The sequence below is a fragment of the Salvelinus fontinalis genome, chromosome 27 (assembly GCF_029448725.1).
Source record: "Salvelinus fontinalis isolate EN_2023a chromosome 27, ASM2944872v1, whole genome shotgun sequence".
Taxonomy (NCBI): domain Eukaryota; kingdom Metazoa; phylum Chordata; class Actinopteri; order Salmoniformes; family Salmonidae; genus Salvelinus; species Salvelinus fontinalis.
Window position 1 is genome coordinate 27,423,700 of NC_074691.1, and position 14,729 is coordinate 27,438,428.

Here is a 14,729-nt window from a genome sequence, read left to right on the forward strand (position 1 = left end):
GGTTGTCCTTCTGGAAGATTCTCCCTTCTCCACAGAGGAGCTCTGTCAGAGTGACCTTTGGGTTCTTTGTCACCTCCCTGACCAAGGCCCTTCTCCACCGATTGCCGGGTTTGGCCGACCGGCCAGCTCTAGGAAGAGTCTTGGTGATTCCAAACTTATTTTATTTAGGAATGTTGGGGACCTTCAATGCTGCACATATTTTTTTGTACCCTTTCCCAGATCTGTGCCGCGACACAATCCTGTCTCGGAGCTCTACAGACAATTCCTTTTACCTCATGGCTTGGTTTTTGCTCTGACATACTCTGTCAACTGTGGGACTTTATATAGACAGGTGTGTGCCTTTTCAAATCATGTCCAATCAATTGAATTTACCACAGGTGGACTCCAATCAAGTTGTGAAACATCTCAAGGATGATCAATGGAAACAGCATGCACCTGAGCTCAATATAGAGTCTCATAGCAAAGGGTCTGAATAGTTATGTAAATAAGGTATTTCTGTTTTTTATTTTTAATACATTTGCAAACATTTCTTAAAACCTGTTTTCACTTTGTCATTGTGGGGTATTGTGCGTAGATTGATGAGGGGAAAAAATAATTAGATCAATTTTAGAATAAGGCTGTAACAGAGCAAAATGTGGAAAAAGTCAAGGGGTCTGAATACTTTTTGAATGCACTGTACATGCCTGCTTGGTAATGTCATGTATTACATCCACATAACCAGTCTCTATTGAACCCCTCAGTCTGACTGAACCTCTAATCTGGATAATGCCACTAGTACACAGCATGCCTGCTTACCACCAGTATCCATCAGACAGTCTTGAACCCCTGGTATGACCAGAGCTTTCACTCTGGTCTACAATATTTCTCAGGTCACTGCCACTGGTAGCAACAGCTGCAGGTCCGTGGTGTCTGCCCCCATGTATCCAGCTCTGCTCGGGGGTGAGGTTTCACTCGCTCATATGATTCATATTATTACCATAGAACAGTGAGTGCACCTCCGCTGTCAACACACATGTCTTTTCAGCCCAGGCAGCGTGTGTGTGTGTGTGTGTGTGTGTGTGTGTGTGTGTGTGTGTGTGTGTGTGTGTGTGTGTGTGTGTGTGTGTGTGTGTGTGTGTGTGTGTGTGTGTGTGTGTGTGTGTGTGTGTGTGTGTGTGCGTGCGTGCGTGCGTGTGTGTGTGTGATATGCTTATACAGTACATTATTTAAATAGCATTCTTGTTGGTGAATACCAAATATTTATACATAAAAGTGATCTTGACAGTTAAGAGACGCTCAATGCGATTCAATGTGACGGCGACATTGTCTGAATCTAGAAACGTAACACATTATACACATGGGTACGATACAGGCAACTGCCAAAATATAGGAAAATCTTGAGTAAATGAGGGATACAAAGCAGATGCATCCACACAGGTGTGGTTCCTCAGTTAATTAAGCAATGAACATCCCATCATACTTAGGGTCATGTATCAAAAGGCCAAGTTGCCCACTATTTCGGCTATTTATTGGGGAGGAATGTTGCATCCCTCCAACAGAGTTCCAGACACTTGTAGAATCTATGCCAAGGTGCTTTGAAGCTGTTCTGGCGGCTCGTTTACTTAGGCAGTACATAGAAGCCCTCAAGATGCATCAACATCTACATATCATATCGTCACCAACAACAAAGGAAACCGATCGACTGTGATAATCGTTTAGCTATATTAGAACACCAGAAATCATTTGTGATGGAGTTGATGGGAATTTGACAGTTTGTGATATATTCGCTGTTCAATAACCTGGTGCGGGGTCACTAACCAATGGTTGATAGACAGCTCGTGGCTCTCTCTTCCATAAGTCATTCATTCGGCAGGTAGCCTAGTGGTTAGAGTGTTGGACTAGTAACCGAAAGGTTGCAAGATCAAATCCCTGAGCTGACAAGGTAAAACATCTGTTGTTCTGCTCCTGAACAAGGCACTTAACCCACTGTTCCTAGGCCGTCATTGAAAGTAAGAATGTGTTCTTAACTGACTTGCCTAGTTAAATAAAGGTTAAAAAAAAAATAATCAATTCCTCGTGCAACACTATGTTTCTATTGAGAATGCACTGCGGCCCGTGACCCCCCCTTCCTTTTGCAGGCCTACTGATCAATTTTTTTTGCACTTTTTGGGGGGAACTCAGTCTGGGTCTCAATTTAACTGTTAAGAGTTAGAATAATCGAATACAAAAGCTGCAATTTCAAAATGTGTTTGTGCAACACAAACACATCTATTGTTATGTAAATCCCTGACAGTCACTCAATTAGCCCATGTCAGCTAACATTTTTTAGATTGGTAAATTAGTCTAGCTATCTAAACGTGTAGTAAGCATGTTCAAACTACCAACCGGGGTCTCATTGATAATTCGATATCATGTTAAAAACTGCAAAAAATTGTCTCCACCCTATGGCAAAATGTGTAAAACTGCAGACCCATGAACCACTGCAGCCCCTCAAGATGAGTTCCGATTTTTTTGTGGCGCCAACCCCCATTAAAGTTGCAATTATGGGCGCAAATCTTACAAGGTCACGTTCCTTGCAACCTGTTGGAGGAAGAGGCACACTTACCGTACACTCCTTGGCAACTGATGCCCTCCAGTAACAGCGTCAGGATCCCCAAAACAGATATTATTAGATCCATCCTTTACGTTAATCTCAACATATCCAGCTCTCAGAGGCAAGAAGTCCTTTCCGGGTTGACGAAAGAGGTTGGAGAAGCGATGGAACTCGCGTGAATAGATAGAACACCGCTGCCGCTCCAATCCTCCAATGTTCTGAATGGGTTGCAACGGTCATTTATGAACGCCAAAAGCTAAAAGGCGCGTTTTCACCTCAGTACACTGTCACAACAAATCAAGTGCTGACGAATTAATTTGCAAAAGCGGTGTGCTGCTTGTATACTGAGCCAGTGGATGTCTTGGCGGTTCTGTAGCAAACAGAGAGCCAGGGAACAGAGACAGTGCAGAGCAGAAGACTAACGCCCTAGCCCAAAGACAGTCAGTGATGACAGTGGATCGAATAGGCTGCTTCAGGTAGGTGGGACCCAATAATGATGTCTATTCAGTTCCGTCCGTCACGTTGGTGCTTACCCTCGGAGCTCCTCACTGAGTGGTCACACTGATGCTCCTGGCTGCAGAATGGTTGAGATGATGTCCAGGGACATGGCTCCTCAGCGGCTCCAGTGGTTGTCATGTCTTGTTTAGATAAAATACATGAACTGTCAAGTGTTAAAAGCGCTGCCATTTGAATCACAGCGAGACTCTATGCAATTTGCTGCTCGGGGAAAAAACGGTTGCCTGCTGCTACAAGCGGTTGAGTTCTTGAACCGCGATGTTGCTTCAAGGGCTAGCTGGTGTGCTCGCTCACCAACGGCTACATCACGACTTCCGACACCGTGCGCGAGTCATCTCTGTTGGAGATGTAGAGGTGGGTGAGTCCGGTATAGGGAGGGAGAGAGTGGCGCGTGCACCGGATTCCTGGGATGATTCTGGTTTAGAATAAAATGAGGAGCTTCTTGTCGGCTCACTTCCCAATCCCACTTTGTAGGATAACGGTGTTTTACCGGCTGGATTGGCGGCTACGGGCGACCTGAGCGTCAGTCACGTTGCGCAATACGTGCTGCGCTGCTACAGAGACCGAGCGACACTGCAACCGGTCTCTCGCTACGTCAAGGAGTGCGTGACTTCCAGCCCTCATCTGTATGGAAGGCTACGCGCAGCGTCGGGCGATGCGTGTGAGCGCAGCTGCTGGATTGAGAGAGCGAGAGAGAGACAGAGAGAGAGACTCATTGGGATTCAGTAGAGATAACTGACCACTGCAATCAACAGCAAACACCTCGAGATGACAGGTCATATTCCAACATGTCTATTCCCTTCTCTGTAGTGAAAGCTCTTTCTTTGATTGTAGCCTACATCAGGTGATTGGCAGTACAAAAGGGCTACTGATGTAACTTTCAGAATTGTCATGGGTCTACAGGGGTCTCAAACGAGAACTATTCATGCTACATCACCCTACTTTTCTGATGCAAAGAGGCAGGAGGAGAAGACCACAGCCCCAAAACACCTGCATGCACACTGATGCGCGCACTCTCGCACGTTTTCACGCTCTCTCTCTTTCTAGCGCTCTCTCGCTCACTCTCTCTCTCGCTCTCTCTCTCTCTCTCTCACACACACACGGGTTCATGTTTAAACCCTATCCCATGTTACGAGAACGTGGATGAACGTCTAATTCTGCAGAGAATGTGAATGCTTACATACTCACGTTTTCTCTCTCTCTCTCTCTCTCTCTCTCTCTCTCTCTCTCTCTCTCTCACTCTCTCTCTTTCTGTCACTCTGTCTCTTTCTCTCACTCTCTTTCTCTTACTCTCTCTCTCTTTCTCTTCCTCTCTCTCTCTCTTTCTCTCTCTCTCTTTCTCTCTCTCTCACTCTCTCTCTCTTTCTCTTACTCTCACTCTCTCTTTCTCTTACTCTCACTCTCTCTCTCTTTCTATCACTCCCTCTCTCTCTCTCTTTCTCTTTCTCTTTCTCTTTCTCTTTCTCTTTCTCTCTCTCTCTCTCTCTCTCTCTCTCTCTCTCTCTCTCTCTCTCTCTCTCTCTCTCTCTCTCTCTCTCTCTCTCTCTCTCTCTCTCTCTCTCACACACACACACGTCTTTAGGATGATGGAGCATGAAGACGCTTGCCATAAAATGTTGTGTTCCCAGACCTTGGCTATGTTTTGTTTTTCTTTTTAAACGAAGTCTGTCATCTGACTATACCGACACTCCAAAGGGATAGGCCTATTGTAAAGAAGACGAATATGGCATAACATTATGCTAATCAGAGTCTACTATGAATACATTTATTCTAACAACTGATGCCATGATGATGTGCTGCTATTAGGTGATATCTGTCATTTTGGGGCAGTATGCTGATGTGAGTTACACTATAAATTTTTGAAAACACCGCAACTGCTGTTGGTTTACAAATAGGCTACCAGTCTCTCCACATCATCGATGGAGAGCAAAATGAATGTGTATTGATGGAGAGAGACTTGTCACCCTTGATGAAACTGAGACCATAGACGTTATGTAAGCAGTGCCCTCTACTGGCCATAAATGAACTACAACTTGGACATAATAAGATAATGACCACATCTATCTGTGTGAGATGCATTATTTCCATTTCAATAGTCAGAGACAGCATGGCCTTGAGAAAGGGCTTAGGGCTGAAACTTCGACTATAAACAGTCTCAACTACAGCATATTCCCCATCTCTCTCTCTTGTTGTTTAACAAGATCGGCTTTAAAACCATCATGCTTTTCTCTTTCATGAGACATTGACAGTTGTCAAGTTGTTTGAGTCAGCTCTTGTTTTGTTATGTTGTTTTGCTCTAAAAGTATCTTTATTATTATTACATTTTTCACTCGGTTTTTAGGGGGATTAAAACAGAGGATTAATATCATGTATTGTACATTCCATCACATTTAAAGTACCAGTCAAAAGTCTGGACACACCTACGCATTCCAGAGTTTTTCTTTATTTTTCCTATTTTTTACATTATAGAATAATAGTGAAGACATCAAAACTATGAAATAACACATATGGAATCATGTAATAACCAAAAAAGTGTTATACAAATCAAAATATATTTTATATTTCAGATTCTTCCAAGTAATCACCCTTTTACTTGATGACAGCTTTGCACACTCTTGACGTTAGTCAATGCCACTCCGACATTGGTTGTCCTAATATTTATATATTTCTTAACTCCATTATTTTACTTTAGATTTGTGTGTATTGTTGTGAATAGTTAGATACTACTGCACTGTTGGAGCTACAGTAGGAACACAAACATTTCGCTACACGCGCAATAACATCTGCTAAATATGTGTATGTGACCAATTCAATTTGACATTTCAATTGTCACCTTAACATCTTCAAATCACTTCTAGTTCTGGGGTAATGCTTCAACAGGTCAGTGATTAGGCTTAATCGCACACGTTAATTAAGCACTCAGTAGTTTATTATGCAAAGGCCATAACAGAAACGGACTATGATATAGCCTACTGTGTGGTAAATGTACAATGTTTAGGAGAGCTCAGATGAGTTGATGAAATGGTCTGATTTAAAATGGAAGATTTCATTTTGAATTCAATACGAATATCCAAGTGATTAGACCACTCTATGAATGTGAGATTAAAGTGGTGCCCCGTCGAGATAGATAGTCACAGTGTGGAACACAGGCAAGATGAGGGCAACTTTTTGACGCGTTCTTGTTTTTCAAGTGATCATTTGTTTTGTTTTATCTCAACAAGGCCTCTTGAGCAGAAGTGTCTGTTGTCATTATGTCATCTAAAGTCTCCATCTGTGTGTGTGTGTGTGTGTGTGTGTGTGTGTGTGTGTGTGTGTGTGTGTGTGTGTGTGTGTGTGTGTGTGTGTGTGTGTGTGTGTGTGTGTGTGTGTGTGTAAGCCTAAATGACGTGTTTGCCTATTTGAGTTTGATATTAATACCCCATCTGTTAGCTGCTGATCATTTTGTCTTCTGTATGTACCCTTGAATTATCCATCCAATATGGACTCCTTCTCTGGGAGGCCACAAGGGACTCTGCAGACTTTTACTCCCCATCTGTCTACTGTTGAGCAGTCTCCCTCCAGGTCCACTCACTCCTCTTCCCCAGTGAACCATAATGGATTATTTCATATCCAACATGTCCACCCAGCCCCACTCATAATGCCCATACGAGATGGATGGAGCTGCAGCTGAATAATACTGGGGATGGGAACTCAGTGGAGAGTGCTTCCATGTCCATTTAACATCATCTAAAGGCCCATAGACATGATGGCTTCTCCCTGGAGAGTCCCAGTGCAGGCCGTATTGGATTTTAATGGCGATATGAGTCTGTAAGGCACAGACATAGACGATATCTTAGGGTTTGGAGAGATAATGTGTTTTCTTTTTATACACTGGGGCACGATATAAAGTTTATTCTTGTGTTTGTAGCAGATGGCTAGCTTATTGCTGGCTTATTGTCAAATAAGTAAGTAAGATGGCGCCGGAGAAGAAGGCAGACGTTTTACCTGCCCCCAACCGATTGTGTTTTTTTGTTTGTTTATTTGCGTTCTTTGTAAGTTATTTTTAAAACGTATTTTGTACATAATGTTGCCGCTACCGTCTCTTATGACCGAAAGTAATTTCAGGACATCAGGACTGCAATTACTCACCACAGACTGGCAGAATCCTTTTTTTTCTTTTAACGAGTCTGACGATGCCGACGCGAACAATATACTGTTTTCTCGGGAACAGGCCCAGATCCCCATGATTTGCATGAAGAGGAGGCGGAGACCATTGCAAACCATTAAAGACTGCAAAGGGAAGCACAGCCGAGAGCTGCCCAGTTACTCGAGGCTACCAGATGAGCTAAACTACTTCTATGCTCGCTTCGAGACAAATAACACTGAAACACGCATGAGAGCACCAGCTGTTCTGGAAGACTGTGTGATCACGCTCTCCACAGCCGATGTGAGTAAGACCTTTAAACAGGTCATAATTCACAAGGCTGCAGGGCCAGACTGATTACCAGGACGCGTACTGCGAGAATGCACTGACCAACTGGCAAGTGTATTCACTGACATTTTCAACGAGTCTGTAATACCAACATGTTTTTAGCAGACCACTATAGTGCCTGTGCCAAAGAACACTAAGGTAACCTGCCTAAACAACTACCGACCCGTAGTACACACGTCTGTAGCCATGAAGTGCTTTGAAAGGCTGTTCATGGTTCACATCAACACCATTATCCCAGAAACCCTAGACCCACTCCAATTTGCATACCGCCGCAACAGATCCACAGACGATGCAATCTATATTGCACTCTACACTGCCCTTTCCAACCTGGACAAAAGGAACATCTATGTGAGAATGCTATTCATTGACTACAGCTCAGCGTTCAACACCATAGTGCCCTCAAAGCTCATCAATAAGCTAAGGACCCTGGGACTAAACACCTCCCTCTGCAACTGGATCCTGGACATCCTGATGGGCCGTCTCCAGGTGGTAATGGTAGATAACAACACATCCGCCACGCTAATCCTCAACACAGGGGCCCCTCAGGGGTACGTGCTCAGTCCCCTCCTGTACTCCCTGTTCACTCATGACTGCATGGCCAGGCACGACCCCATCATTAAGTTTGCTGATGACACAATAGTGGTAGGTTTGATCACCGACAATGACGAGACAGCCTATTGGAAGGAGGTCAGAGACCTGGCTGTGTGGTGCCAGGACAACACCCTCTCCCTCAACCTGATCAAGACAAAGGAGATGATTGTGGACTACAGTAAAAAGAGGTCCGAGCATGCCCACATTCTCATCGATGGGGCTGTAGTGGAGCAGGTTGAGAGTTTCAAGTTCCTTGGTGTTCACAATACCAACAAACTAACATGGTCCAAGCACACCAAGACAGTCGTGAAGAGGGCACGACAAAACCTATTCCCCCTCAGGAGACTGAAAATATTTGTCATGGGTTCTCAGATCCTCAAAAGGTTTTACAGCTGTACCATCGAGAGCATCCTGACAGGTTGCATCACTGCCTGGTATGGCAACTGCTCGGCCTCCGACCGCAAGGAATTACAGAGGATAGTGCGAACGGCCTAGTACATCACTGGGGCCAAGCTTCCTGCCATCCAGGACCTCTATACCAGGCGGTGTCAGAGGAAGGCCCTAAAAATTGTCAAAGACTCCAGCCAACCTAGTCACAGGCTGTTCTCTCTGCTACCACACAGCAAGCGGTACCGGAGCTCCAAGTCTAGGTCCAACAGGCTTCTAATTAGCTTCTACCCCCAAGCCATAAGACTCCTGAACACCTAATCAAATGGCAAACCAGGCTATTTGCATCCCCTCTTTTACACCAATGCTACTCTCTGTTGTTATCATCTATGTATCTACCTACATGTGCATATTAGCTCAACTAACCGGTGCCCCCGCACATTGACTCAGTACCGGTACCCCCCTGTATATAGTCTCGTTGTTGTTATTTTACTGCCTCTATTTACTTGTTTATTTTATTTCTTATTCTTATCTGTATTTAATTTGAACTTCATTGTTGGTTAGGGGCTTGTAAGTAAGCATTTCACTGTTGTGCATGTGACTTGTATAATTTGATATGATATGTAGTACTTGTTCATTGTTGTTACAGGTAGAATTGTACAATATACCGGTAAGAAAGCAGCAAAAACCTCCTGAAATTGTATTGTTATAAGTCGCTAATGGAGAGAGTCTGTGATAGCACATTATGTAGTAGCCATACCAGAACTCTATACCTGCAATCCTTTTAAGTTTTATGCTATCTGAGTCAGAGCCGAAAAGAAAATCAAACACAGTACAGACTGTAACGGGTGTCTAGTTCTTCCTCCTCGGACGAGGAGAGGAGAGAAGGATCGGAGGACCAAAATGCAGCCTGTTGTGAATACATAATGAAGTTTATTAAACAAACGACGAAACACGAAAATAACACTTGATAATAAACTACAAAATAATAAAACGACGTAGACAGACCTGAACATGGAACTTACATACATACACGAAGAACTCAGGAACAGGAACAGACTACATCAACCGAACGAACAAACGAAACAGTCCCATGTGGTGCATAGACACAGACACGGAAGACAATCACCCACAAACAAACATTGTGAACAGCCAACCTTTATATGGTTCTCAATCAGAGGAAAACGTCAAACACCTGTCCCTGATTGAGAACCATACAAGGCTAATTACAAGTGACCTAAACAAGAAACACAAAACATAGAATGCCCACCCCAACTCACGCCCTGACCAACTAAACACATACAAAAATAACATAAAACAGGTCAGGAACGTGACACAGACAAACAAATTATATCTTGAGAAAGTTGCACACTCTAAGCTATAATACAGTACTCCCAAATATTTATTGCATGACTGAACCAATGATTCAGTGTTGACATACACACACACGTACGCACGTACACACACAAACACACACACACACACATAGCGCCTTCATAAGGATGGAATATAAATAAGATGATTTATGATAGTAAACAGATCAGGTTATGGGAGGTTATTGTGTTGCAACATGCAGGCAGTATTGTGCATCCGCTGTCATTACAAAACTCATGATCCATTCCAGAACAGAACACCATGTATTCTTTACATTCCATTGCTTCCAGAACTCTTCCTATAATAGCTCAGTTGCCACCTGTAACAACAACAGCAGTTCCAATTGCGCCGCAATGCTTGGCGCTAGTGTACGGTTATGGTGCCTAGTCAGGGTACAGTAATGAACACAGCCCCTGCTCTGTTTGCTTTTGTAAAACTCCCCGTTGCTCCATTTAAATTGTCAACATCACTTCTCAAATGTGGTGAATTATTACTTTGAACTTCTATCTGTTCAACAACCCAGTGGGCAAAACCTGGTTGAAAAGTCATCAGTCAGTATGACATCTTGTTATGACCTCTTATATACTGGTTGAAAAAGGACAGTTTTCTTTACATATAGTTACTGACCAGAATATTTTCCTATTTTTCTGACCACCGTCTGACCAGTTGGTCATAATGCTGACCACTACATTATGTACTGGTCATAGTTAAGACCTCTTCATAACCTGTTAATGACCACCTGACTACAGCGTATTACCAGTGGTGTAAAGTACCTAAGTAAAAATACTTTAAAGTACTACTTAGGTAGTTTTTGGGGGTATCTGTACTTTACTATACTATTTATATTTTTGACAATACAACTTTTACTTTTACTTCATCACATTCCTAGAGAAAATAATGTACTTTTTACTCCATACATTTTCCCTGGTACCCAAAATAACTCGTTACATTTTGAATGCTTAGCAGGACAGGAAAATGATCAAATTCACACACTTATCAAGAGGACATCCCTGGTTATCCCTACTGCCTCTGATCTGGCGGACTCAATAAAAACACGTGCGTTGTGGTGAGCCCCTAGCTATCCATACATTTAAAAAACAAAAACGGGTGCTGTCTGGTTTGCATAATATAAGCAATTTGAAATTATTTATAATTGTACTTTTACTTTTGATACTTACGTATATTTTTGCAATTACTTTTCATTTTGATACTTACAGTGTATTCAGAAAGTATTCAGACCCCTTGGCTTTTTCCACGTTTTGTTAGGGTACAGCCCTTAAAAATGATACAATAGTTTTTTCCCCCTCATCAATCTACACACAATAGCCAATAATGACAATGCAGAAACAGGTTTTTCGATTTTTTTGCAAATGTATAAAAAAACTACTGAAATATCACATTTACAATAGTTTTCAGGCCATTTACTCAGTACTTTGTTGAAGCACCTTTGGCAGCGATTAAAGCCTTGAGTCTTCTTGTGTATGACGCTACAAGCTTGGCACACCTATATTTGGGGAGTTTCTCCCACTTTTCTCTGCATATCCTCTCAAGCTCTGTCCGGTTGGATGGGGAGTGTTGCTGCTCAGCTATTTTCAGGTCTCTCCAGAGATGTTTTGTCCATTAAAATAACATCAAATTTATCAGAAATACAGTGTAGACATTGTTAATGTTGTATATGACTATTGTAACTGGAAACGGCAGATTTTTTTATGGAATATCTACATAGGCGTACAGAGGCCCATTATCAGCAACCATCACTCCTGTGTTCCAATGGCACGTTGTGTTAGCTAATCCAAGTTTATCATTTTAAAAGGCTAATTGATCATTAGAAAACTCTTTTGCAATTATGTTAACACAGCTGAAAACTGTTGTTCTGATTAAAGAAGCAATAAAACTGGCCTTATTTAGACTAGAGTATCTGGAACATCAGCATTTGTGGGTTCGATTACAGGCTCAAAATGGTCAGAATCAAAGACCTTTCTTCTGAAACTCGTCAGTCTATTCGTGTTCTGAGAAATGAAGGCTATTCCATGCGAGAGTTTGCCAAGAAACTGAAGATCTCGTACAACGCTGTGTACTACTCCATTCACAGAACAGCGCAAACTGGCTCGAACCTGAATAGAAAGAGGAGTGGGAGGCCCCGGTGCACAACTGAGCAAGAGGACAAGTACATTAGAGTGTTTTGATTGGTAGTGTATGTGTCTATCATATCATTCCTGCAACAAAGATTGTTACATGCAAACCTCTCTGGTCACGTTTGTGAAATATATTTACACACTTTATGTAATAATTTCACCCACACCGCTCGCATGTGAATCGTAGCCAACCGCTAAAATAGAACCTAGATCTATTTGAGACGCTCCATACGCTGCAAGTCCTTTCCTTATTGGATATCCGGAAGATATAAACCCACACGAGTGCTTGAAAGACAAACAAGGAGAAATTAATTAAAGATAACTAACTTAAAAACGAACACAATTTCCCTTTTATCTGTGGATCCCTTTTATCAAATCAAATTGTATTAGTCACATGTTGCTGAATACAACAGGTGTAGACCTTACAGTGAAATGCTTACTTACGAGCCGCTAACCAACATTGCATTTTTTTTAAAGTATGAATAAGATTGAGAAATAAAAGTAACAGGTAATTAAAGAGCAGCAGTAAAATTACAATAGCGAGACTATAAACAGGGGGTACCGGTACAGAGTCAATGTGCGGGGGTGCCAGTTAATTGAGGTAATATGTACATGTAGGTAGAGTTATTAAACATCCTCGTAGTCCCTCTGGCTCCTCGGCCTTGTGAATGTTGACCTGTTTAAAGTCTTGCTCACACCGGCTATGGAGAGTGTGATCTCAAAGTCGTCCGCAACAGCTGGTGCTCTCATGCAGGCTTCAGTGTTGCTTGCCTTGAAGTGAACATAAAAGGCATTTAGCTCGTCTGGTAGGCTCGCATCACTGGACAGCTTGCAGATTGGTTTTAGTCTGTAATAGTTTGCAAGCCCTGCCACATCCGACTAGCGTCAGAGCCAGTGTAGTTGGATTCAATCTTAGTCCTGTATTTATGCTTTGCCTGTTTGATGCTTCGTCTGAGGGCATAGCGGGATTTCTTCCGCTCCTTGAAAGCTGCAGCTCTAGCCTTTAGCTCGGTGTGGATGTTGCCTGTAATCATTGGCTTCTGGTTGGGATATGTACGTACGGTCACTGTGGGGACAACATCCTCAATGCACTTATTGATGAAGCCGGTGATAGAGGTGGTTTACTCCTCAATGCCATTGGATGAATCCCGGAACATATTCCAGTCTATGCTATCGAAACAGTCCTGTAGCGTAGCATCCGCGTCATCGGACATTTTCTGTATTGAGCGAGTCACTGGTACTTCCTGCTTTAGTTTTTGCTTGTAAGCAGGAATCAGGAGGATAGAGTTATGTTCAGATTTGCCAAATGGAGGGCGAGGGAGAGCTTTGTATGCGTCTCTGTGTGTGGTTGCACATGTGACATACTGGTAGAAATTAGGTAAAACAGATGTAATTTTGCCTGCATTAAAGTTCCCGGCCACTAGAAGCGCCTCTTCTGGATTAGCATTTTCTTGTTTTCTTATGGCCTTATACAGCTCGTGAGTGCGGTCTTAGTGTCAGCATCGGTTTGTGGTGGTAAATAGACGGCTACGAATAATATAGATGAGAACACTCTTGGTAGATAGTGTGGTCTACAGGTTATCTTGAGGTAATCTACCTCAGGCGAGCAATACCTTGAGACTTCTTTAACATTAGATATTGCGCACCAGCAGTTATTGTCAAATAGCCCCTCGTCTTACCAGACGTAGCTACTCTGTCTTGGTGATACACAGAAAAACCAGCCAGCTCTATATTATCCGTGTCGTCGTTCAGCCGCGACTCGTGAAACATAAGATATTGCCGTTTTTAATGTCCCGTTGGTAGAATAGTCTCGACTGCACATCATCAGGTTTGTTTTTTTCCAGTGATTGCACGTTGGCCAATAAAACCGATGGTAATGGTAATTTACTCACTCGCCTACAAATCTTAACAAGGCATCCCGACCTTCTCCCTCCGTATCTCCGCCTTTTCTTTACCCGAATGACAGGATTTGGACTTGTTCTCCAGAAAGCAGTATATCCTTCGCGTTGAACTCATTAAATAAAAAATCTTTGTCCAGTTCAAGGTGAGTAATCGCTGTTTTGATGTCCAGAAGCTATTTCCGGTCATAAGAGACAGTTGCAGCAATTTTATGTACATAATAAGTTTGAAACAATGCGAAAAAACAAACAAAATTCCACTGTTGGTTAGGAGCCCGTAAAATGGCAGCCATCCCATCTGGCGCCATTCAGATTAGCCAGAGAACTAACGTTAGCTAGCTAGCAAATCTTTCTTTGACAATCCTTCTCCACCACAAACCGCCTCTCTACTTACAAATGTAAATCAGGAATTAAGGAGAACGGGGACTCCAAATCCTTTCAAAGTTTTCATGTACATTTCAAGAAACTTTCGTTTTCAGCTGTGTTTTTGTGTAGCCTATCCTCGAGCAATGCAGGCCAGGCATTTTCTGTGAGTGAGGCACAGATTCCAATCAAGTTTTTTTAGCTGGAACTGATATGCCTACCTCCCTATCTAGCTACTTAAATTAAAATACAATTACTGCATGCATTATGTTATTTGCTAAAGGCTTTAAGGGAAATATAATACTCATATTTAAGGGTCAAATTCAGGTCAAACTTATTATTGATGAAAAATAAATGTCATTAAAATAGGGTTTTGTCAATTCTGGTCAATTCTGAAAACACATTCAGTTAGTTATAATAGA

The 14,729-nt window shown here is 42.5% G+C and overlaps 1 protein-coding gene and 1 long non-coding RNA gene across 5 annotated transcripts in view; one reads left to right on the top strand and one right to left on the bottom strand.

Moving 5' to 3' along the window:
* LOC129825376 (MAM domain-containing glycosylphosphatidylinositol anchor protein 2-like) overlaps nucleotides 1-2,704 on the bottom strand; it is a 416,697-nt gene extending 413,993 nt beyond the window's left edge. For all 4 annotated transcript variants that reach the window (XM_055885438.1, XM_055885439.1, XM_055885437.1 and 1 more), the window contains exon 1: nucleotides 2,585-2,704. In XM_055885438.1, coding sequence (XP_055741413.1) covers nucleotides 2,585-2,657 — 73 coding nt within the window. In that variant the 5' untranslated portion in view covers nucleotides 2,658-2,704. The remainder of the gene's footprint in view (nucleotides 1-2,584) is intronic.
* A 1,069-nt stretch (nucleotides 2,705-3,773) lies between these two features.
* Nucleotides 3,774-14,729, top strand: part of LOC129825377 (uncharacterized) — a 169,449-nt gene continuing 158,493 nt past the window's right edge. The window contains exon 1 of the long non-coding RNA XR_008754855.1: nucleotides 3,774-3,863. This is a non-coding gene — a long non-coding RNA (uncharacterized LOC129825377). The remainder of the gene's footprint in view (nucleotides 3,864-14,729) is intronic.